Source organism: Schistosoma haematobium, chromosome ZW, assembly GCF_000699445.3.
Source record: "Schistosoma haematobium chromosome ZW, whole genome shotgun sequence".
NCBI classification, from domain to species: Eukaryota; Metazoa; Platyhelminthes; class Trematoda; order Strigeidida; family Schistosomatidae; genus Schistosoma; species Schistosoma haematobium.
The window spans coordinates 76,242,502-76,267,612 of record NC_067195.1 but is presented as its reverse complement, the minus strand read 5'-3'; the positions used below and the strand labels follow the sequence as shown (position 1 = coordinate 76,267,612).

Here is a 25,111-nt window from a genome sequence, read left to right as displayed (position 1 = left end):
AGCAGAAAAACTAGAACCAGTTCGTCGTAGATTAGCAACATATACGTTAAGAGATTCATTCCAGTTTGCTGATAGACTAAATCATACGAATGTTAACGACAAGTTCATGGTCTCTTTTAATGTAATATCCTTGTTCACCAATATACCACTCTTTGAAACTATTGATATAATTTGTAAGAATGATGATCTCCTACCTTTGCCAGCCCCAGAATTCAAAAAACTACTACTAATATGTACAACGGATATTCAGTTCCAATTTAACAACACCACATATCGCCAAGTCGATGGCATAGCAATGGGTAGTCCACTAGGTCCAATTATGGCAGATATTTTTATGGGGTATCTTGAAAACACGATACTTAAACAGGCAGTTAGTGAAACAACCGAATACTCCAGATATGTGGACGACACATTTATTATCTGTAATAATAAACAATATGCAATCCGCCTGCTCAAACTCTTCAATAACGCTCATACTAACATACATTTTACTATGGAGCACGAACAGAACGACATGTTCCACTTTCTTGGTGTTGCCATAAAACTCAGGGGAGATGGGACAGTCCAACGATCAGTTTATAGAAAAAGTAATTGGAATGGCCTCTACCTGAATTTCAATAGTTTTTGTCCAATTAGTTACAAGAAGGCGTTGGTTAAAACACTATTTTACAGGGCAGAAAAGATATGTACCACCGACAAACTGGAAGAAGAATTAATGAACGTAGAAAAATGTCTAAAAGAAAACTTTTATCCACAAAAGTTTATTGACAAATATAAAAGGCCCAAGGAAAAGAAGACGGTAATAACTATGGTCAATAAAAAACCAGTATATATAAATCTTAACTTTAAAGGTGATGACGTCGCACAAATTATCAACAAGAGACTGAATACAGTGATAGCCAGAACTTATCCGGCTGCTAAACTTTTAATTCTCTATAAAACAACATGTTCAATAACCCAATCAAAGATCGACAAGCAACCCTTTCAGGTTACCGCCAACTGTATTTATAAATTTACGTGTACCTGCCAAAGCAGCTACATCGGCCGAACTGAAAGGAGAGCATATCTTAGGGTCTTTGAACATGTTCCAAAAAGTCTTAGAACAGGGGAAAGGAAGACTCTGAACAGTGCAATCACCAAACATCTCCTTGATACAGGACATCAGGTAGATACCTTGCAATCCTTTAGGGTGATTAGTAAGCAGCCAAACTCCAGTCTTCTGAAGTTTGCTGAAGCCATTGCCATCAGACGTCAAAAACCTGACCTATGTATTCAAAAGGAGACGGTGGTTAATCTTTCCTTGCCCTGGTGACAAATATTCCTTCACTGCACCATAGAATTTTATTTTTTATTTTTTTATTTTTTCTCTTTTTCATTTATTACATCATTGACTCTATTTTATTTTTTTTTCAACTATCTTTCAAATTAATAATCTTTCAACTGAACTCTACTCACTACATTCCTCCAATGTTATTCATTATGTAATCGATTGTTTCTAACCCACTTTTGAACTGTTGTCACAATTAATGTTGTAGAATATTCTTTCACATTAGGTATATATTTACAATATTCAGTTAGCACTTTAAACCCATTATGTGATTATGATTTTTAAATATCACAGGTTGTAAGCAGCTGATGAGAACCTACGAAATAAAATGAATTCATGTTATTCTGCTAGAATCTTTGTTCTTGCTTTTTCCAAAATGATAAACGGAACTATGTGTATGAAATCAACATTTTTGTTTGAATATTAGGATAAAAAGTAATCAGTTGAACAGTTATGATGTTCGTTAATTGTTCAAACCTAGATACCACGGGTGTTTTATTAAACAACACGCTGTTATCTGTAGTCAAAGAGACCAAAATCAGAATATCTGACTCATTTCAAGACAAAATTCTGAATTTTCTGTGGCGACATAAAACTAAAAAAATAGCCACACCGAATAAATACCATCTGAGCAGAAATATTTTTTCGTTCTGCAAAGAAGATCATGTGCAGTTATAATGAGTTGATTATCTATTCGGATGTAAGCCATAGTGGTGTTTTATTCATGTTTTGGAAAGTAATTTGTAAGGTACAGATCGCTGTACTCAGCTAACTAAAAATATCTCGAGAAAATACTCGTGAACAAACAACAAACATCAATTCCTAAATGTTAGCTTTTAATAGAAGAGTTTGATTCTTGAATTTCAATAAAAAGAAAGTTCCTTAAATCTTTAAAAATAATGAGAGTTTTTACTATTGTAAACGTATTAAAAAGTTGGCTCCTTATTATTGACTGTATAACTGCCTGAAACTCTTCTAGGGTTAATGCCCGTCTCAAGTCCGGAGAAAGGGGGAGAGTTGAACATGGTGTCAGCTACCCCATCCCGTAGGAAACAACTTTGACAAAGAAACGCCAACCAGAAAACGTTTTAAACCATTTAGACTCTCTTTTGAAAGTTGAATTTTCTTTTAAAAGAATTATGACACCTCACGAAGAAAACCAAGATATTTCGGAGGTCATAAGACTGACACTCTTTCCAACAACCAGAACAACAATAATTATAGGTACACTAAATGTCCGGACAATGTGGGGGATCAGAAGGACCAACTGAAACCGAACAATGACAGAGGGAAAAGTCGCGAAAGCATCAAATATCAAACAACCATATGATAAAATGAAGAAACTAGCAGGTCAGTATTGTATACCAGACCAATCAGTCAGACACAAAGAAGCCAAGCCAACCATTGAGATTTAGGAACAGCGGAATGGGTGGGTAGAACACCTGGAAGAACTCTTGAGCAGACTAGCCCCATTGAATCCATTGGACATCAGAGTAGCACATACAGAGCTCGCTGAAGATGTCAATCCACCAACGACTGGAGAATTCGGGATGACCATCAGACAAATCAAGAACTGAGGAGCAGCGGGACCTGACAATATGCAAGTCGAAGTACGGAAGTCACACATGGAAGCAACTGTGAAAGTGTCGCACGTTCTATTCAGGAAGACTTGTTAGGAAGGACAAGCGCTACCGACAGACTGGAAAGAAAGGTACTTCATCAAGATGCGAAAGAAAGGAAATATGACCAAATGTGAAAACTACAAAAGCATCACTCTATCATCGGTAGAAGGAAACGTTTTCAACGGAGTGTCACTGAGCTGGATGAAAGATTCAGTAGACACACAGCTTCGACATGAATAGACCGGATTCCGTAAGAATCGGTCGTGCAGAGACCGAAGCGCGACACTATGGACCATCGTTGAATAATCATTTGAATGGAATTCGTCACTATACTTCAACTTCCTCGATTATGAGCAGGCATTTGACAGCGTGGACAGGAGAACCTTACGGAAACTTCTTAGACGTTGTGATGTGAGTAGCTGAGAAGATCGTCAACACCATACAGAATTCATGCTACGGACCACACTGCAAAGTCGTGCATAGAGGACAGCTGACAGACTCATTCAAAGTGAGGAGCGGAGTCAGACAAAGCTGCTTACTGTCACTCTTCTAGTGGTTGACTGGATTATGAAGACTGACATCTGAGGAGAAGCACGGAATACAATCGACAACTAGGCGATTTGAACTTCTCAGACCACCTAGCACTTTTATCCCACACACAAGAGCAAATAATGGTCAAGACTGTGCTTTGCTTATTCACCAATCACAGTTTTATGTTTATCATAACGTATTGTTCACTTTGTTGACTCATTCTTCTCATCCTGTAGTTACTATTCCATAAGTTAATTACGTCTCTCTTTTTCCTTGTTTAAAAGACAGTATTAATTATTTATTTTGAATACTAACGGTGTTAACTTACGTTTTAGAAACAGATGAAATTTATCGAGCTAAGTAGCTTACTTATTCTGACTTTGGCTAAGCTAAGACTCTGGGTTCGACAGTCAAGAGAATAGTTTAGAATTTCACATGCACGAAATTACTTCCTACAAACTTTCGAACAGTAAATTTGATACACCCACTGAAATGGCTTCCAATATGTACCATAAATCTGATGAGATTCCAGAGTTATCACCCCATCATATGGCAGATTATGATGAAGACCAGTTTTATAAGGATGAACCCATAACCAATAACCTGATACAACTAGAGTTAGCTAGGCTACGTGTAACCCAGTAGGAGAAGGGAATCGAACTAGAAATTTCACGTCTCCAGGGAAAGGAATGTTTCGGCCAATCAGTAAATAACAGCTAGAATGCGGTATTAATATGTCTGTAACCGGTGTCCAGGATCATGTGACACGTGACCCAAAAATCTCAGTCTATGAAGATTCACAACCGCATCAACCGATTTGCCATCACTCTCCAATACTCTGCGTCTAACCCCACTATTACTTACCTGGTGATTAGAGCGGATGCGAGAAATCTTTCTAAGACGTCTGTGGTCAAATACTAGTAACTTACGTGTATCCTCTACCCTTAATGGCCACGTTTCGCAGCCGTAAAGTAGAACGAACTGCCAAGCAGTATACCGGTCCCTTAATTCATAGACGGATATCCCCCCTTCACCATGGGTCACATAAGTCGGTAAAATCCAAACGAGCTTTTTGAATTCGTGCACAGATTTCGTCAGACACTGACCCATTAGGGCTGATCCGACTTCCAAGATAAGTGAAGTTGTCGACGCGCTCGACTACTTTACTCCTCATTCTTAGTTCAGGTGTTGAGGTAGACCAGTCCTGAAGTAACAATTTGCATATAGAGGAGAGAAACACATCCCAAACATCTTGGTACTGTTGCTAAGTGTTGCCAAGAGACTCTGTATTTTATCAGGGTCTTCACCAGACAGGACTGTCATCTGCGAATTCTAAGCCGATAAGTGGATCTGATGGTAGGAAACCAATACCCACCTCAATATGACAAACATAATCCACAGTTGCGGTTAGTCAGAGGGATCTAAAAGTTGATACCGTTAATCAGCATTGTTAGCACTTCCGTCTGATGTTCTTCACTACCGATTTGTATTGGTCAAAATATCCATAAACTTAATGGTCGATGAGTTCCACGTCTAGATGAAACTATGTTAGGCATATGACAGCCAGGGAATTGATTTCCAGTATGAAGAAACAAACTTCAGTGGTCCAAACCCTCCAACGTTGTTGACAGAGTATTTGAATATTTAATTTAACTGATACGTTTAACAGAAATAGGTATAGTAGAAGTGTCATACGACTGAAAGTACGTAAATGTGATCAAAGTGACGGGGGTAGTGGTGGAATGAAAACTGATTTAATCCCCCTTGTAATTGGTTTGGAGTCATAGTAACACTGGCGTTGGAATGTTCAGCAACTATTTTAGACTTCTAATTAACTCTACGTCACTTTACATCAACTTCATTGACTACGAGAAAGCATTTGACAACGTGAACAGGACAACAATATGAAGGCTTCTTCGACTGAGAAGATAGTGAATATCATACGGAATTCCTATGATGGATCGAACTGCAAAATCGTGCGTGGAGGACAGCTGACAGATTGGACTAAAGTAAAGACCTGTATCAGACAACGTTGCTCGCTCTCACCTTTTCTCTTTTTCCTGATGATCCACTGGATCATGAAGAAGTCAACATGTGGGAGAAGCATAGGATACAGCAGAAAGCTACAATGCGGCTGGACAATCTGAACTTCGCAGGTGATCTGGCTCCTCCATCACATGCACCACACCAAATGCAGAAGTCAACCGGTGTAGCAGCAGCCTCAGCAGCAGTAGGTCTCAACACACACAAAGGGAAAAGCAAGATTCTCCGATACAACACAGCATGCACCAATCCAATCACAATTAACGGAGAAGATTTGGAAGATCACGTTTGGTAACGCTGTGCTCAACTGCTACTGCAATCGCTAGCCAGATTAGATCAGAGAATTCCGATATATTGGTTATCGCCAAATACACTCTTCCGATCTCCTCGACTCTGTCTTTTGATTTCTCTTGGTGGGTACAAATCATATTAGAAGGTGTTACTGGTAGAAGCGTTGTCAAACACTGAATACCTGTGTCATCTTCATTGGTGAGCCCGACGTGATCTGGTACGCCTAATTGCAACTGTGAGTCTGTTCCTTTTTGGGATTTTTTATATATAATTGACTTATTATTTATTTTTTAAACATTGTGATTCTTTTTTCGTGTTTTTTCTTGGATATATATATTTTTCCCCTCGTTCATTATCGTACTTCATATTTCATCATGACTGAACAGACACCCAAAGTACTCAAGCTTAAGACTTTGTCCCCGCCTTCGTTTCAACTCATGCCTTTCTGGCCCGACAACATCGAAGCCTGGTTCTGCTACGCAGAAGCCGACTTCCACGAGCACGGCGTGATCGACACACGTGCACAATTCCTCGCAGTAGTCAAGGCACTACCGCGCGAATTCAGCAGGTACGTAACACCTAGTATGTTTACTAGTGATGTTTCCGATCCTTACGAAATCTTGAAACGTTCGATTCTTAAACGAGGAGACCTAACCGATCGACAAAGGTTAGATCAACTCTTTAATAACATCGACCTGCAACACGGTTCTGCGACGGACATGTTGGAAAGGATGAGAGAGGTGATAGGTCTAAGAACTTTCGACGAAGGCCTATTCAAACAACTTTTCTTGTCCAAACTTCCCCAACAGGTGCAAGCGGTTCTGGTCTCGTTTCAGAACAACGCCTTAGACGAACTGGCTGCATCTGCCGACCGCATTTTAGAAATTACGAAATCTACTACCGAGGTATTTTCAGTCAAAGAAAAGCCTCAAACGACTCAGAATGACATAACCGAGGTACGTCATACACTCACGCGTTATCTTAATCTTCGTACCGACCGTAAGAGATCGCGCACACCACGTAGAAACATTTCACGTAAGCGATCTGTCTCTAGACCACGAGAGACAGATAACCCCGACTGGTGCTGGTATCATAACCAGTATGGAAAGTCTTCCAGAAATTGCAGAAAACCCTGCAATTTTCCCAACACGAAACCGACTGATCCGAAAAACAACTCGGGAAACTTCCAAGCCGGCACGCGTTGACGGCAACCGTAGCCGGCAAACATAGCCGTCTGTTATACGTCACAGATGTGACAACGAGAGTTCGCTACCTCGTCGACACTGGCGCAGAAGTTAGCGTTCTCCCAGCGAATCCCAACGACCGGCTTCACGAATCGGCTCTAAACTTACAGGCGGCAAACGGGAAACCTATCGCTACGTATGGCAAAAGGTACGTTTACCTTAACGTGGGTTTACGCAAACCCATTCACTGGATCTTCGTTGTTGCAGATGTTTCTATGCCAATTATTGGTATGAACCTTCTACAACACCATAATCTGATCATCGATACGCGCAAACGGAGGCTAGTAGACGGGAACACTAATTTGTCCGTTTGCGTAACTTCTTTTACTGGTTGCAAATTATCCCCAGTCACAAGTAAACATATGATAGACCCACTCTATCAACCACTACTCGATAAGTATCCCGGGATACAACAAATTCAACCGAAACTACCGTGTGTAACCAGCAATGTTACACATCACATCACGACTACAGGACCACCTGTATTCTCTAAAGCACGACTACTAGCTCCCGAAAAGCTAAGGTTAGCGAAAAACGAGTTCGACCATATGATAGACTTAGGAATCATACGACCGTCAAATAGCCCATATGCATCTCCGTTGCACATGGTCCCTAAAAGGGACAGCAACGATTGGCGTCCAACTGGTGACTATCAGCGATTGAACACGAAACCCATTCCCGATCGTTACCCGTTGCCTCACATTCACGATTTGACAGCTACCTTGAAAGGTACAACTGTCTTTTCAAAAATCGACTTGATTAAAGCGTATAACCAAATCCCTATGGCTACTGACGACATACCGAAAACAGCTATCATTACTCCCTTCGGACTCTATGAATTTTTGCGAATGCCTTTCGGTTTAAGAAACGTGGCTCAAACATTCCAAAGATTCATAGACGACGTTTTTCGAGGTCTGAACTTCGTACATGCGTATGTTGACGACTGTCTAATCGCAAGTCCGGACAGAGAAACACATCTCAAGCATCTGGATTTTGTTTTCGAACGACTACAAAAACATGGCATTACTGTAAACGTTCAGAAATGCCAATTCGGAACCGACTCATTAAACTTCCTAGGACACACTATCGATGCTCAAGGCATCCGATCCCTTAGGACCAAAGTGGCGGCAATTCTGGATTACCCAGAACCGACCACCGTAAAGCAATTACGCACGTTTAACGGCCTCGTAAGTTTCTATAGACGTTTCATACCGAAATGCGCATTACTCATGAAACCGCTAACCGACCAACTTCGTGGAAATGCGAAATCCATTAATTTGGACGACACCGCACGAAAAGCATTCTCCACAGTTAAGGAACTGATTGCTAAAGCAACAATGCTCGCACATCAGGACACCGAAGCACCCATTAGTATCGCAGTAGACGCATCGGACTCGGCAATCGGTGGCGTCTTACAACAATGGGTTAACAACTCCTGGCAACCCTTGTCATTTTCCTCTAGAAGGTTGCTAGACACCGATTCGTTGGCCATACATCATCAGCAACAATCTACTATGGGAGGGAACAAACCAGATTCCAGCGGAGGAAGAAATCAGGAAGAAGCTCTGGAAGTGGATAGGACACACACTGAGGAAAATGCCCAACTGCGTCACAAGACAAGCCTTCACTTGGAATCCTTAAGGCTAAAGGAGAAGTGAGAGACAAAAGATTATATTACGTTGAGAAATGAAGACAGATATGAAAAGAATGAACAAAAATTGGATAGAACTAGAAGGGAAGGCCCAGGACAGAGTGGGTTGGAGATTGCTGGTCTGTGGCCTATGCTCCATTGAAGGTAACAGGCATAAATAAGTGAAATCCGAATTAGATAATATAGCTCTAATTCACATCGTATTGCATTAAGTACACACGAGAACGTGTATTGTATGTAAGCTATACCCAATAACATTAGGTCAAACAACTAATAGAAACAAAGAGACCGACGAGGATGTGTTGGAAACAAACGTGTACAAATAATCAATTTCATGTTCGATGTATTCGTTAAATACAAACGACTCAAAGAAGTTTTGTGCACTACAGAGAAGAGCGCTGTTTATGACAGCCTAACCTCGTTTTTCTCGTTCTGATGGAATATTTGAAGCCTTGTCCCGACAATTAATCGCCTTGTCATTAGGTTTTCTAGAGTCCTGAGAGTGCCCAAAGATAGCTTCGTTAACTGGAACAAGTTAATCTAACAGAAAAGTTGTCGATTAATCACTAAGTCTAGCATAGACAATAGCGCGTTTATGGACCAATGACACTTCTGACTAGCTTTGGGATGAAGGAAATACCAAAAACCCCATTAGTTAATTGGTCTCCCTCACTGATAACACTCCGATTCTAGAGAACGATCATATCACTATATTGTCACAGAAAAGTTTGAAAGGCTGATTCGTGCGTGACAAATGATGGCTCCATAATAAGTGCCTTTAAACTTAAAACCTTTTCACACCCTCCCACCAAAGGATTTGTCCCTTGAGATATAAGTTTGGATGTTAAAGGAGCATTCTTGATTATGGCCCGGTACAACTCTTATCTTGTTCCTTCTGAAACTGAAGGAAATAACAAGTAAATCTAAATGTTGTTACTAAATCAGAATGATAGGTGTGTCAGTCTTCAGTAATTAGGATAATAGGTTGATGGACCAGTGTTAATCCTCTAAGTTTGCCTTCCGGTGAATGTTCAACATCTCCTTGAAAATGTTCACTGATGGGGCTGATACCACTTGTTTAGGTGGGGCGTTCTGGTCATTAACCACTTGATGAGGTTTATTAGGTCGCGGTGTTGTGAACCTTCTTGATATGGCCTCGGAGATTATTAATGCTGTAGAGAGTAAAAAGATGAGATATATCAACGCCCAAATCGTGATTAAAATTACAAAATGCCAAAATAAGGTCACCTCGAGTTCTACGATAAGATAAGGGGAAAGGTTTAGGCGTTTTAAGCGCCCGTCGTAAGGGAGTTGGGAATGACCCTTCACTCATTTTGTTCCCATACACTGAACACGCTCAAGTGAGTTGGTATCGTTAATCAGGCATGGGTCAGTTGCTTGGATACAGTACTCTACTAGCGGTCTTACGTAGGTGGTATATAAAGTTCTAAACAGCATGTCAAACCATTTTAATGCTCGGCGAAGTGATCCTAATGCGCGAAACCTTTGGCAGCTGCTGCACTTCAATGCGTAGTCTTTATGTTCCTGAGCGCATAGAAGAAATGTATCGTCAGTAATATTCTGGCAATTGTTAACTTGTACGATGTACATGAGCACACTGTTTCTAGAATTAACTTTTAAGCCCAAACACCGAGTCCAGCTAATTAGTTCGTCTAGGTTGGCCTGAAGATCAAAATAATCAGCTTCCCCTCTCGTTGTTCTCCAGATTTTGACATCATCTCCAAACAATAATCTCCACTACATAAGCAATGGCTGTAGTCCATCGACGTAGAGAAGAAAAATTAGGGAGCCTAAAATGGCACCTTTGGGCACGTCACTTTTGACCGGCATCCCATTAACCCCTACTCTCTGGTTGCGGTCATATAAAAAGTTTCCTATCCATTTTCGTACGGCATCCGTTCTTTCAAAGCTCGACAGCTTCTGCGCAAACCCAAAGTTTGAAACTTTGTCCACCGCTTTGTTAAAGTCTATAAATATCACATTGACGGGCAGACAGTTATCTAAAGCTGCTGTCCGATTCTCTCTTGCAATATATGGTCAAGCATGAATGCTTGTCTCGAAACCCGTGTTGCCCGGGAGTTACCAGATTGTACGATTCTATGTGATCTAGTAACTTAACCCGAATTATCTTTCCAAGTAACTTGACGACTATGCTGGTTAGACTGACAGGTTGGTAGTTAGATACGATCTGTCTCTGACCATTTTAAATACAGGACTGACTATAGCATCTCTCCAATCTCTGAGGACTTGAGTGCGGGAAAGAGACATGTTGAAGATTGTCGCGAGTGGTATTGAAATCATTTCCGCGAGAGATGACAGCAGTCGTGGATTTAACCCATTGGGGTCCGGTATCTTACAAGGTTTGAAGTTAGTGATCAATCGGAGGACAGTTTTCTTAGTCATACTTACGGGTCCTATGGCTGGCATCTCAACGGTGTGATTAGGACAGGCATTTGTAATAATGCATCTATAGTCGACTTTGCTAAAATAGTTTGAAAAAGTCTCGGCTTTTGCCAGATCTGATCCAGCTAGTAAATCTGAATTTTCGTGTAACACGAAGGGGGTACCATCACTACTCTTTGTTCTCCATTTACCATAGGAAAACAATCATTTTGGGTCGCTCATAAGCAATAGGAATAGAATTAACCCAATTATTGAACCAAGTCACTTCGATTCTCTGTTACCGCGTCCACCATTTTCGATTTTCCCTAGGTGTTACATGTTGAATATAAATCTTATTTGTAATGTCCAAGTCCAAAGATTATGTGGCTAGGAACCATTACTACCATACAACTCTCCCATTAGGATCAACGTGACGTTGGTTCGGTACCAAATCAAGTGAGATTATTGCGCGCTGCAATTACCAAGAAAACAATAAGAATCCACTGGGTACAGATAAACTAGAAAGTCAATCAAAAGTGAAGCAGCAGTAACTGATCAGGAAATATATATAGTAGTTTCAAAATGCTTAGTTTCATTCGTAACATGCGCAAAGTGAAAATCCACGTGAAAATTGTTCAGAGGCACGGTATGTTTGAACATCCATGTGAGATTGTGAGTCAAATTCAACCTAAGGCAGGAGGTTGGTATGCTTTCGAGCATCCCGGATTCCCTTTGATTATGCGAGTTTCAAAAGCTATGATACTAATATTACGGCTGAAGAGGATAGATTTGTCAGTGAACAGAGATATAACGGATTGGCGGTAATTGGGTTGGAATTCTCCAATCAGAGGCATAAAAATATCATTGTGAGAACTGTGTACCATGAGGTAATCCCAAGCCAATATTTACTGTTTTGTACCTATTTCTTAACGAAGTTATACGAAGGTTTACTGTTGATTATCGTAGACTTCAGCAATCTGGAATGATAAATTATTCTGTCATATCTGCTTATCAGCGTATATCTATCACGTGAAGACCTATCGTAAGACCAGCAATCTTTGAGGTCGCTTCAAAAAACATTATTTTGCGAAAGTTTATCAGGTACTGGACTTTAAATTGGTAAATCATAATAAGAAGGTATCCTTAGTCCTTAAGAATAGATCAAGTTTCCCCTTAAAGGACTCCTGGAAAGCCGCCTGAAATAGTTCAGTCGGCAGCGAATTCCAGCATTTGACAACTCTTAAGGAGTAGAAGTTGTGTCTACAGTCCGTTCTGCTATGTTGTGTCTCCAGTTTTTGGGTGTTACCTCTTAGGTTAGTGTTGGAACTAAGCTTAAGTAGGTGTTTGAGAGGATGTCCAGAAGTGTTGGGGATACTACAAGCCATCAGAAGGTCACCTCTAAGACGTCTATACTCCAATGGGTAAAGGCTAAGTGATTGGAGGCGCTCTTCATAAGGTTTGAATTTGAGTCCCAGAAGTGATTTCGTGGCTCGCCGTTGGATACGCTCCAGAGTGTCCTTATCCTTTTGGAGTGAGGGAGGAAATACTATGTTTACGTACTCTAAATGATGACGGAGAAAACTATTGAAGATTATGTGGAAAGTTCTTCCATCAAACTGGCCAAAAATGCTCTTCAATGTTACCAGTGTAAGGTTTGCTCGAAAGACATTTTTGTTACAGTTAGGGAAGACTTTAAATCGTAGGGTACCAGGACTACTAAGTCTTTTTCGACTCGAGATACTACTAGAGAGGAGTTCCTTAGGTTATCACTGTAGTCTGCGACATGTCGCAAATGGACTACTTTACACTTCGAAGTGTCAAAGGTAAGTCCGTCATCGTCTGCCCAACTTTGAATTCGAGTCAGATCCTCCTGAAGTGCCTGTATATCGTCTTGGTTGCGTATCTCTCTCCAAAGTTCCACGTCGTCGGTAAAAAGTAGTAAGTCTGACGTTACCTGTTGAGGAAGATCATTTATGTAGATCAAGAAGAGAAGAGGTCCTAGTACTGGGCCCTGGGGGACCCCACTAGGACATTCCATAGCCTGAGAGAAATTGAAGTTAACCCTGACCTTAAAATGTCGATTTTTCAGATATGAAGTGAGCCACTCAGTTAGAGGTGGTCTGATACCCAATCTTTTGAGCTTATTGATAAGACATGTATGGTTAACCTTATCAAAAGCTTTTGAGAAATCTAGGTAGATGATATCAACCTTCCCTTTGTGATCAAGGATGCTTGTCCATCTGTCCAACGCAGTCAGCAGGTTGGTAATTCAAGATTAACCCTTCCTGAAACCATGCTGTTGGGGTGAGAAGAAATTTAAGGACAGTAAATAGTCATTTATACCATCGCATATCAGGGACTCCATGATTTTTGATGGTATGGAGAGAAGAGCCACAGGTCGGTAACTTGAAGGTTCGCTGCGTCGACCACCTTTGAAAATTGGTGTGATGTGAGCCAGCCTCCAACTTTCCGGTAGTTTTCCTCGACTTAGCGAGTGTCAGACCATCACGCTAAGCGGCGTTGCCAGGATTGAGGCTGCTTCCCTCAGTATGGCAGAATGAACCATGTCCGGGCCAGGAGAAGTGTCTAATCCTAAGTGCTGCAGTTTCCGGAACACCAAGTCGGTGCTTAGGTTCACAGCGGAAAGTCCTGTGGAAATGCAAACGAAACTATCATCAGTAAAGTTACTGTCGGTCGGTTGAAATGTCTGGGAGTAATGTTCAGCCAGAAGGTTAGCGGCGTGGCCATCGTTGTTGGTCGGGCCGTTAAGACCTAGCAGTTGAGAAACTCCAGTTTTAGCTTGACGAAGAGAGGCTGCATAACGGAATAAGCTTTTAGGATCAGAGACAAATTTGTCCATAAGCTTTATCTGGTACTGAAGCCTATCTTCTCTTATAGCCTTCGTGCATATGTTCCTTATATGTTTATATTGCCTGTACGCTCCGTTGTTGTCAGTTCGTATGTACTCTGCCCAACAGTGCCTTTTGCGGCTTAGCAGGCGAAGAGTGCGGTTCCTGATGATTGTGGGTTGCTGATAGCTATGGGGAACCGTTTGAGGAACTGAATGATTTGCAGCACATATGAGTGTGCAGTAAGAAGTCCCAGTGAGTATCCACATCGAGTTGAGGGTGAACATCCCAATCCACCTGTTGCAGATAGTCCTGTAGAGCTGGCAAATTCAGCAGTTTGAAATTCCAGCGCAAGTTGTTGGTGGGATATCTTAGCTCAGTTTTGCTGACAAAACTGAAAGCTATGACGGCGTGATCGCTTTTTCCCAGGGGAGCCAGGATTGAGAAACTGTCAGCTAGGAATCCTTCGTTTGTAAATACACAGTCTAAGCGCGATGGTGTCTGACTGTTTCTCCAACGAGTTGCCGACTTTACATTTTCGTATAATCGCAAGTCCTCAATGAGGTTGGAGAACTGTGCTTCAGTTGAGTTTTCACCTCCAGTATACGTATGTTCCGTGAAGTTGACTCTAGGGAGATTGAAGTCCTTTACAATCAGGATATGAGTGAAACCGCGACGGGTAGAGCGGGATAGTTCTTCCAGCATACGACTGTCGTACTCGATGTCGGCGGTGGGCTTCCTATATATGACTCCGACTAGACACCTCGAAGTACTTGACAGTCTTACAAAGCACCATATGGATTCCTGAAGATTGTTAAGCTCCAGGTTATGAACTTGGTGTACCTCCAAGCAAGATCGTATGTACACGGCTACTCCAACCCCAATTCCTGATTTTCTGTCGCTGCGAAACAAAGACATCTCAGGTAATGCTAACTCCTGGTTCGAGAACTGAGAAGATATCCAAGTTTCAGTTATTCCTATCAGATGAGCCTTATTAGTATTGCTAGGTTCACGTAGCTCATCCATTTTGTTTGGTAGACTCGTGGCGTTCATGTATAAGCAGTTTATGCTTTCAATTTGGAACGCATGAGGTTCTTCCTGTTTGTCAGTATGTTCACTGATTTCTCAAAACGCGCATGCAACCTGACTGATTTCCACAATCTGGAGCTATTGGTACAGATAGTTTGGACTTCTACTCTGTCTGCTGAAGATCATGTCTTTGTTTCAGTAAACCTGTAGATTGAATACGATCAGTTCGCGCCAAACCATCTTGTGGACGGGTGACATCCGGCGTACATATTAGCCATAGTTTGTTGCGTGTTTCATTAGTGAACTCTAGTTAACTTGTTATTGTTTGGAAATATGGCATGTGCTACGCTTAAACGAACCCATAACTTTGACATCATGGAAGCGACTTGTTCCAAAAGAAGGCGATACCAAGCTTTAACTCGGAACTGCAACACGGAAGCAGCAGCGTCAGAATCCCCATTCATCCCGAAGGAGTTATCAACCCAAAGTACGTTCGCTAAATTCCAAATTTATTGTTTGCCTGTCAAGTGTTTGGGAGTCACATCTTAAACGATATCCAAACATCGTGTGGATAAGTAAATTAAGCCAGTGCTTCCTAATCACACATCATTAAGCATATAAATCGAATTGGCCAGTGTCCGGTGTTTTATTTCTGCTGTTGTTGAGTATCTTTCTGTGTGGTATTATTCATGAACCAAACTAATGCACAAAATGTCTGGGTCGGTGGAGTCGACTAATTTTTGTGTAGTATGTACTTTATGTACTCACACCACTTCTCAAGTGTCAGCCCCGGGTCGCTTATTATTTCAGTCGATGTGCAAATAAAGGTCAGGACACTAGGTACGGTCTCATCATGGTAAGCTCTGTGAAAAACTCTTCACTTATTAACCCAGCTTTTGTTATCATAGGGCTTTTTGTTTCCTTCATCATCTAGTGACAGGGGTCCTTATTCTTTTGACTAGGGTCCACGGTTTAGTGTGTGTCAAGAACTGGTTCAGGTTTCGCTTGCCATTACCTGCCCAATTAGAGAACAATAGAAGGGTAGCACTACTTAGTAGGTTAACTTAGGAGAATTGACTTCTGTTTCATGAGTTGAGTGATATCCTGGCTTATGACTAAGTGCTAGATGTCAATTACCACAGTTCTTAAAAAAGAAATACTAACTACATTTATTTATTTGACTAGGGTTTTCAAGCCTTTTGTGTTCACAAACTATAGTTCTGGTCATGGGTGTGTTAATTATAGCTTTACCCTTCGAAAAGTTCAGTACACCGACTCCAGATTGTAGTTTTTCCTGACCAAATAGCATCGTCGAACTCCATCAGTCGAGGGGATCTTCGGCAGTTCTCATCACTGAAGGGTGTTCTAGTCAAGTCCATAAACCTAAAGATGTACTCGAACACCAGTGCTCAAATTAAGGCATACTGAGGACTCGTCAATATCGCCAGCTTCAAATGGTATTTGTCAGGATTGCATGTCGGATACACTATTTAATTTCTCCCTAGTTGTCTTCCAGAAAACTCAAACTGGTTGTAACTGGTCTATCAGCAAATACTTGTGCGTGTTAACTCTTGCACTAATTTCTGTCTCTGATGTTCGATTCTGTAGCTCAATTGAAACGGCGCATCAAGGAGGAAATCAAACGTCTACAACGACGTCGTTTGATACCACGATTTCTTGGAGGTCCCACCCCGGCAATAACTGCGACATTCGCCGGTCATGCAAAAGATGAAAACGTGGGTGAGTTGTTACTCTTATCTATGGAATCAGTTCAGTCCATGTGTATAAAATTGTGGCCATCTAATTACTGACAGCGAGGTCTTTTTGTTCTAATACAAATAAGTACGAATACTAGGTTTAGTCGTTCTGTGTATTACTACAGATTGTTCATAATCCAGTTAGTATTTTACTCTAATGAGATGTAACTAGCTGTTTCACAGTGTTTACAAAGTTGAGAGGATGGAAAGCGAATGCCCAACCACTTAACGGGGTTGTTGATTAGGGAAGATCCACCTTGGGGAGTTGAAAAACCTTGATTCCAAACCAATGTTGCACATGGGCTCCAGTATCCTGAAGGAACAAATGGCGTATAAACCAATTATTGGTCACCGGTTACTATGGGACTGCGTCTCTCAACGTCGCTCTACTGTTTTGTGGATCAGGTTCAAGGCTCGGGGTGTGGCCCCCTAAGAAAAACACCTGCTTAGGTTTGGGTGTCCAGGTAGTATCCCAGCCCTCACAGAAATCGAGTGATTTGTGTGGCGCATATGTATTTGGTGCCGCCTTATACCAATGTTGATGTTTAAATAAATGTTTTGAGATTGTGATTCGTAGCTCAGGTGGATGATTTTGATGGAGCTGTGTTCTCTGAGCTGGATGATCTGGTCGACCAGCTCAGAACAAAACTCCACGGAAACATAAATGTTTCACGGTTAGTATAAGTTTAGGACTTGGCCTATTTACTTAGTTTCAGTTTCTAAATTTTCTCTTATAACCTACAAATTAGTCAATGGCTTGTTTGTTGCTTATTAAAACTGGTTCCAAATGTAGTAAATATCATGATCGTAATATGAGATTTACCCAGCCGATCCAAGATACTTCTATGGAAATCTTGAAGCATTCATTTGTCTCATGATTTTTTGCTCAGCAGTAAACATTCTTTTACGAACGATTGCTAACCATTTACTTTAAAAAGTATACTCACATAACTAAGAAGCTAAATGTTATGGACAATTGGTTGATGATTTGCTTCACGTTTGCACGGCAGTCATTTCGATAAAGGAGTTATAGATTCTACTAATTATTTAGGAAATGTCTTAAGAAGTTGGTTTGTAGATATGGTTACAACGAAAATAAATGTATTCAAGATCATTCCAAAAAGTTTCGCTTTACTGTGTTATACTCTATCCGATGTTGTAAAACTGCTTAAAAATTTGTGACATTTGTATTTGTTACCTTTGTAATATTTTGAGAATAGTCATTTTATGTTTGAAGGTTTTGGATGTCGCAGTTATTACCTGATTAAGTTGAATAATCCTTTTCACTTCTAAAACAATAAAATAGGACTTGTACGTGGCATGCCAAGATATAACTAGTTTTCTATCTTATAAACAAAGTTGTTTCTTATTTCATATATTTTCTTGCATCAGTTGCTTCGTGCAGTGGTAGTTTTCGATCCATGGCATTGCGGTCACCTACTTCAGATAGTCAAGACTCGGATAGTGATCAGTCACCTTTGCGTACCAGTGAACCGATATTCCAAACACTTGAGAATGTCTCAGTTGTCTCCTCACAATCTTCTTTGAAACCTACACATACCATCGATTCAATGCCGATCTTCACCTTACCCCAGGTTACGGCTCTTTGTGAGCGCTTAATCAAAGAACGAGAAGCAGAGTTACGAGAAGAGTATGACAGTATATTATCTTGTAAATTAGCAGGTTAGTTCATAATTTGATGGTTAGTGTATACTAGTCTTGAATATAAACTCTGTTTTCCAAATTTTCTGTCCGAGCAGGCTTAATCTAGGGAAAGTAATAGTTGATTTTAAATGTTTTTCCTGCAAAGGGACTGTGTATGTAGGAATCTAAATATCATTTCATAATCCAGGAACTTCAGTACCAAACATTAACACTGAGTGTCTAGTTAACTGCAGCAACATTTTAAACTCATCTGTCGTAAAGTAGAATTTCATTATTTGCAATAAAGAACGTATACGGTCTAGTAAACGGAATGCTCATCAATGGATGAACGTAGTGGTAAGATGTAACTGGGTGATTGGTGCTCATAAGACTGGATTATCGATTCAGATCTTCCAATGAACTGATGTTAATGGTCATTAGTCAGAAGAAAAAGTTGTTTTTTAAATGAAAGTTTGCTTATATACGAATTATTGACAAAAAAATGAACAGGATTAAATGTCATGGGAAATCTGTATTGTAGGTCATTTACTCCATAACAGTTGGGCCTAAGCCCTTCTCACTGTGTGACCATCAGTTCAATCATCTGGTACCTTCAGTATTAGATTTCTTGTTACAGTCGTAGTTAATTCAGGAACATTATTTGTTAATGTGCCACATGTTATTTATGTCCATAACTAACTAATCAGATCGCCCTTTAAGCACCCAACACGTCAATCTGGTCTGATGTGTCTGTGGACTATCTCTATTGCATATGACCTGCCAATTGAAGGACATTATCCCATTATATTACTGTGACTCATTTTTATTCATTTCATTAAGACACGCAATACTGGTCGGTATGTTTGTGTGTCCCACTCAATGATTATAATTTCTTTAGCTATTGTACGAATCAAATTGTTATTTTTACGTTTAGAAACAGATAAAGTTTATCAAGCCAAATAGCCTACTTGTTCTGACTTGGCTAAGCTAAAACTGTACTCGACAGTCTAGGGAATAGTTAAGAATTACGTATGTAGGCAATTACTTTCTACACCAGATAATGTAATACTTTCGATTGCTTGTAACCACAGACTATCAGCTTGTTCAAATCTGTTTATATTCTGTTGAGAATGTATAACTTTTAAAGAACAGTATTCTATTCAAAAATTTCAAATATTAGCGTAGTTGCAACAGACTGTCAAGTCTCAGACCATCGTGTGGATTATCGTCGTATCATTACTAGTCTTAAATGCAACATTATCATTCGTCTGAAAAGTGTAGTGACTTACACTTTCAATACATTTGTACAACAAACCAGTTATTCACAACTCTAGTCTTAATATGACAAGCGAGGCTGCTTGATTTATTAACACTTAAGCTAGTCGGCTTATATACCGATTATTTATTACAAACTTTGTCAGACTGATCGATCATCATAGTTAATTTATGAATACAATAAGGTGTTTTAAAATCAAATGGCTAATTTTATATTGAATAGACTGATACAAACAGGAATTCACTAAAAGTTAGTGGACGAGAATCAGTCTGAATTAATTAACGTGAAAAGTTAAGTTGGTAGACGGAATTCATTTCAAATAAGAACGTTATTTTTAAAACTGAATGTCATATTTCGGGATTCAACATGAACAACAATTTCCCATGGAGACTAATTTGACTAACTAGACCGAAAAATACATTCAGACGGATCCGGATTGCCTTATACAATCGATTTGTGCTACAATAACAGTGATATTAGTTCAGCCCAGTCTGTTCTACTGAAATGAAATTTTGATACTTTATGTCAACACTATTCTGCCAGTCAAATATTAAACTACATTACTTGAAGACGTATTTTGCCTAGGCGGTTCTCCACAAAAGTATATATTTCGTTCACGGTACATACAACAACAACCAGACGTAGGTAAAAAGAGAACCAACATCTTTAAAGAGGCAAAAGTAAGATTCTCAAAGTAACTGGTTCAACATGGTTAAAACAAAACGTAATTTTTTAAACCTCTGTCAATTGAATCTTCATTTACATTTCAGAGCAATATGAAGCATTTCTGAAGTTCAATCACGATCAACTCTACAGTCGATTTCAGAACTCCCCAATGAGTTGTAAGTTTTCCATCGTATTTGTTCAGGATGATTGCGTTCTTTTTAGTTGGCTATGAACTAGTTCTCGTTTGAACATTGCCGTATTTCCCATTCTAAGTCAAATGATATTTTCCCATATATTGTCCTGAACTCTATGTCTAGGTTCAGTTTATTAGGCAAAGTAATTGTTTATCGAATCTGGCTTTTTGAATGCTTTGATGTTATAGTCTATTTAAGAAATAATCCAAGCAAGGATTCACGCAGAAAATTTGTTTGCTGATTTCATGAATAAATAGGTTCGAAATTTCACTAAAGCAAACCATAACCCTGTCCTTCGTTAGATTCATTAGTGATAACGTCTAAATATTTATCGCCACTCAGAAGCCCACACTTTTGTTTGGTTTCTATTGATCATCGACTTAAACACCACCAAAACTTCTAAATCATATTTTCTATCCATTCGATTATCTTTTACAAACAAAGGTGTTCATATGTCATTGGTTTTGAAATTCAGTCATCAAAGTGGTTATTTATAGACTTTCACAAATTCTACTCGTTTTTGGTAAGAATTTGGAGCATGCATAAAAAAGATATGGTTAGTAAATTGATTTACGGAAAATTGTTGGAACCAATCGTTTTACAAAGATATCCAACAGGATTGTTAAGTTTACTTTCATATAAAGATAATACTCATAATCTTGGTGTAGGCCGTTGCTGGATTCTTCATCGGTAAAAACGGAGTTAAATTTAGTTTGACTAAACATTCATCCAAACAAAATGTTTTATTCCTTTATGACCACTTTTTACGCCAAAATTTTCCCGACACTGAGCATTCTTTCTGTCGTAAAGTGCAACCGTTATCATAATTAGGGACCCAAATCGCAGATAATAATTTAAAATGTAATATTTTCAAAACATTTAATTTTTGATTTTATTTCCAGATGTGTCCTGAGAAATGTCACGTAAATCACACGATGGAATTTTCTATCCCCCAAAACTATATACTGCCTTCCATCTGGTACTGCATTATTGTTGGACTGCTTGAGTTATTCTGAAGATGAACTTTAACCTTGTGTTCTTGTTTCTCACGTGCAACCTCAACTGCCTTTTCCCGATCTCTAAGCGTTTGCCAACCACATTGTTTCTTGTGTTTCAAAAATTTATCATAATTGTACTCGTATAGCTAGTACGCGCCATACGTTGCATGTAATGGGAATTGTCAGATCAATGCTCAACTATTTTCTGTATCTCTTACCATATATTCTCTGTGATGAATAATTTTGAAGGCCTGTTAACATACTTAGAAGTTTTATGCCTTTTAAATTAAGTAAACCTGGTAAATAAATGTGATCGTTCTCAGTTATTTTTTTGCTAGATTAGAATAAAAGAGTTATGGTTCCCAATCCCTTGAGTTTATAAAAGATAGTAATTTAATATGTGCTTTGAAATCTTACTAATATTATCATCGTCAATATTATCTGTAATTAATCATATTTTTACGAAGGATATAATATTCGCCTCCTACTACGGTTTCTGGTACGCTTGTAATTGTAGCAGGACTGGGCCACTGAATATGTTTTGCCACAAAAATCTAAGAGCAGTAAAAGTACAGTAGATATTTTCTTTATCTGGCCGATGGGAATTAAGTACCCGGAAAAACATACTAATGTAAAATAGTCAAAACCCGTGACCAGTGGTCTAGACATGTCGGATGCGATATCTACCGCATGCAGTGAAAGACGATCGCGATGCTGAGCTTAGATATGTACATAATTGGTAGCAAGACTCCATGGTCTAGATGTCAAGAGTTGTCATATGGAACAGAAAACCTTGTGATAGGGACGTGCATGTGAACGGTTGAAGATACCCCGTCGGAATGGAACTCGTCACTACAATTCAACTCCCTCGACTGAGGAGGCGTCTGACGGCGAGGATAGGAGTACCTTCTTGGACACTGATAATAGAAGGTCGTCAACATCATACAGGATTCATGCCACGGACCACGCTGCAGAGTCGTGCATAGAGGACAGCTGACAGGCTCGTTCAAAATGAGTAGCGTAGTCAGATAAAAATGCTTACTGCCACTCTTCTAGCGGTTGACTGGATTATGAAGACTATCTGAGGGGAAGCACGGAATACAATCGACAACTAGACGATTTGAGCTCAGACCATCTAGCACTTCTATTCCATACACACGAACAATTAAGGGTCGAGATAACCAGTTTAGCAGCAGTAAAGGGAAATAACAAGGCCCTCATATACAACACGGAGAACTCCGACCCTTTCAAACTTGGTGGCGAAACTCTGGAAGGTGTGGGGACTCACGTACCTGAACAGCAGTACCGTCGACGAACAAGAAGGATCTGATGCAGTGACGTAAGGGTGAGAATTGGCAAAGCAATAGCGGTATTCCTACAGTTGAACAAAATATGCAACTCGAAGCAACTGTCAACTAATATCAAAGTCGAAATCTTCAGTGCGGACGTCAAGACAGTTGTATGGTACGAAGCTGAAAATTGGAGAACTACAACCATCATCAAAATAGTACAACTATCTCTAAAGAATTGTCCACGTAAGAAACTGAATGTCTGTTGACCGGATACCGTCAGCAAGAGCTCACTTAGGGAGAAAGCAAACCAGCTTTCAGTTGAAGAGGAAATTGGAAAAAGATGTTGGACGTGGACAGGAAATGCATTGCTGAAATCACCAAACTACATCACAAGGTAAGTGCTAACTTGGAATCCTGAAGAGAAACGGAACAGTGCAAGGCCAAAGAACACTGTGCCGAGAATTACAAGCAAGCACGGAAAGGATTGCCCAGGACAGTTTGATGGAGAATGCTGGTGGGCTGCCTATGCTTCTCCACGGTCGGTTACAGTTGTAAGTAAAGAATGCCTCCTGGTTCTTGGTGGGAACCAAGCTAAGACTAACTCCTAAGTTCAAATAGCAATTCTCACTTTTACGACAAAAAATAACTCACAAAACCGTAGAATTATGGTACAGTCGCTGTGCCATTGAGTTTTGTTCCTTTGCCTGTAATATCGAACAACAGATCTCAGCTAGTCGCAACTACTCTTCATGATTACGATACACTTAAGAATATCAAATTTAAATGTTTGTTAAACAAAGCTAAGACGTTATTATTCAATCACAACAATGGATTTTCAAATATTCACCATAACACAACTTGCATGTGCATAGGATAGAGGTTCAGGTCAGCTTTCAGTAAATGCACATGTCCGAACGAGGAAGGGCAGCTGGTCCAGATGGATTGGCTCCAGAGGTATTTAAGGATGGTGGTCCAATTTTAGCGATTAGGTTGACTAATATTTTAGCTAAAATCTGGGAGTTAGACGTTATTCCATCTAACTTGTCACAATCACTTATCGTCCCAATATATAAGAAAGGGTCAAAATCATCCTGTGACAACCACAGAGGGATTAGTTTAACTAATATAATATCTAAAATACTAGCCTCGGTAATTATCAGACGCCTAACTAAGACTCGTGAACTGCAAACACGAGAGAATCAAGCTGGCTTCAGACCTGGTCGTGGCTGCATCGACCACATATTCACCATTCGTCAGATTCTAGAACACAGGCATACTTATCGGCGTTCGACAATGGTGGTCTTTCTCGACTTAAAAGCAGCATTTGACTCGGTAGACCGCGAGGTTCTGTGGCAGTGTCTGTCATTGAAAGGCGTACCCCAGAAGTACATAAACCTTGTAAAGGCTCTTTACTCGAACACTACTAGTCGAGTCAGAGGTTATGGCGAACTGTCATCTACTTTTGCAACCTAAAGTGGTGTCCGTCAAGGCTGTCCACTTTCCCCATTTTTGTTTAACTTCATCATAGATCTACTGATGGAAATAACATTCTCGTCGACTGAGTTCTCGGGTATTGATCTCCTACCAGGAGGTCCACTTATCGACTCAGAATACGCAGATGACATAGTCCTGTTTGGTGAAGACGCTGACAAAATGCAGAGTCTTCTGGTAGCACTGAGCAACAATGCTAGAATGTTTGGAATGCGCTTCTCTCCCTCTAAATGCAAGTTGTTGCTTCAGGACCAAACCGCGTCAACACCTGAACTAATGATAGGGAGTGAAGTAGTCGAACGCCTCGACAACTTCACTTATCTTGGAAGTCTGATCAGCCCTAATGGGTTGGTATCGGACGAAATCTCAGCACGGATTCGAAAAGCTCGATTGGCTTTTGCCAACTTGCGTCACCTATGGCGAAGGCGAGATATCCGTCTATCAATAAAAGGACGAGTATACTGCGCGGCAGTCCGTTCTGTTTTAATTTACGGCAGCGAAACATGGCCATTAAGAGTAGAAGACACTCGTAAGCTATTAGTATTTGACCACAGATGCCTTAGAAATATTGCTGGCGTCTGCTGGGATCACCGGGTAAGTAATAGCGAGGTTAGATGCAGGGTATTAGGGAATGATGGTAAATCAGTTGATGAGGTTGTGAATCTTCATCGACTGAGATGGTTGGGCCACGTGTTACGTATGCCTGAACACCGATTACCACAACGTGCAATGCTATCCGGTATTGGAGATGGTTGGAAGAAAGTTAGGGGCGGCCAAACCAAAACGTGGCATCATTGCTTGAA

The 25,111-nt window shown here is 40.2% G+C and overlaps 1 protein-coding gene across 3 annotated transcripts; it reads left to right on the top strand.

Moving 5' to 3' along the window:
* The first annotated feature begins 15,073 nt into the window (after positions 1 to 15,073).
* Positions 15,074 to 23,743, top strand: AKIRIN2_1 (Akirin-2). 3 transcript variants are annotated; one of them, XM_051212332.1, is made up of 6 exons: positions 15,074 to 15,477; positions 15,519 to 15,830; positions 16,599 to 16,730; positions 18,140 to 18,430; positions 20,438 to 20,509; positions 21,430 to 21,847. In XM_051212332.1, exons 2-6 carry the CDS (start codon positions 15,740 to 15,742, stop codon positions 21,438 to 21,440), a joined length of 597 nt encoding a protein of 198 aa, XP_051072504.1. In that variant the 5' UTR covers positions 15,074 to 15,477; positions 15,519 to 15,739; the 3' UTR covers positions 21,441 to 21,847. The 3 variants fall into 3 exon arrangements, with proteins under 3 accessions (XP_051072504.1, XP_035587125.2, XP_051072503.1); XM_035733443.2 differs by lacking the exon at positions 15,519 to 15,830 and having other exon boundaries at positions 21,430 to 23,743; XM_051212331.1 differs by lacking the exons at positions 15,519 to 15,830; positions 16,599 to 16,730 and having other exon boundaries at positions 18,140 to 23,743.
* Positions 23,744 to 25,111: the final 1,368 nt, after the last annotated feature.

Excerpts from the sequence above, each read along its gene's own strand:
- AKIRIN2_1 (XM_035733443.2), top strand. The coding sequence starts at position 15,324 with ATGGCATGTGCTACGCTTAAACGAACCCATAACTTTGACATCATGGAA. Across the intron at positions 15,478-16,598 it reads GAAGGAGTTATCAACCCAAA|CTCAATTGAAACGGCGCATC; the intron begins GTACGTTCGCTA and ends TCGATTCTGTAG. Across the intron at positions 16,731-18,139 it reads TGCAAAAGATGAAAACGTGG|TTGCTTCGTGCAGTGGTAGT; the intron begins GTGAGTTGTTAC and ends TTCTTGCATCAG.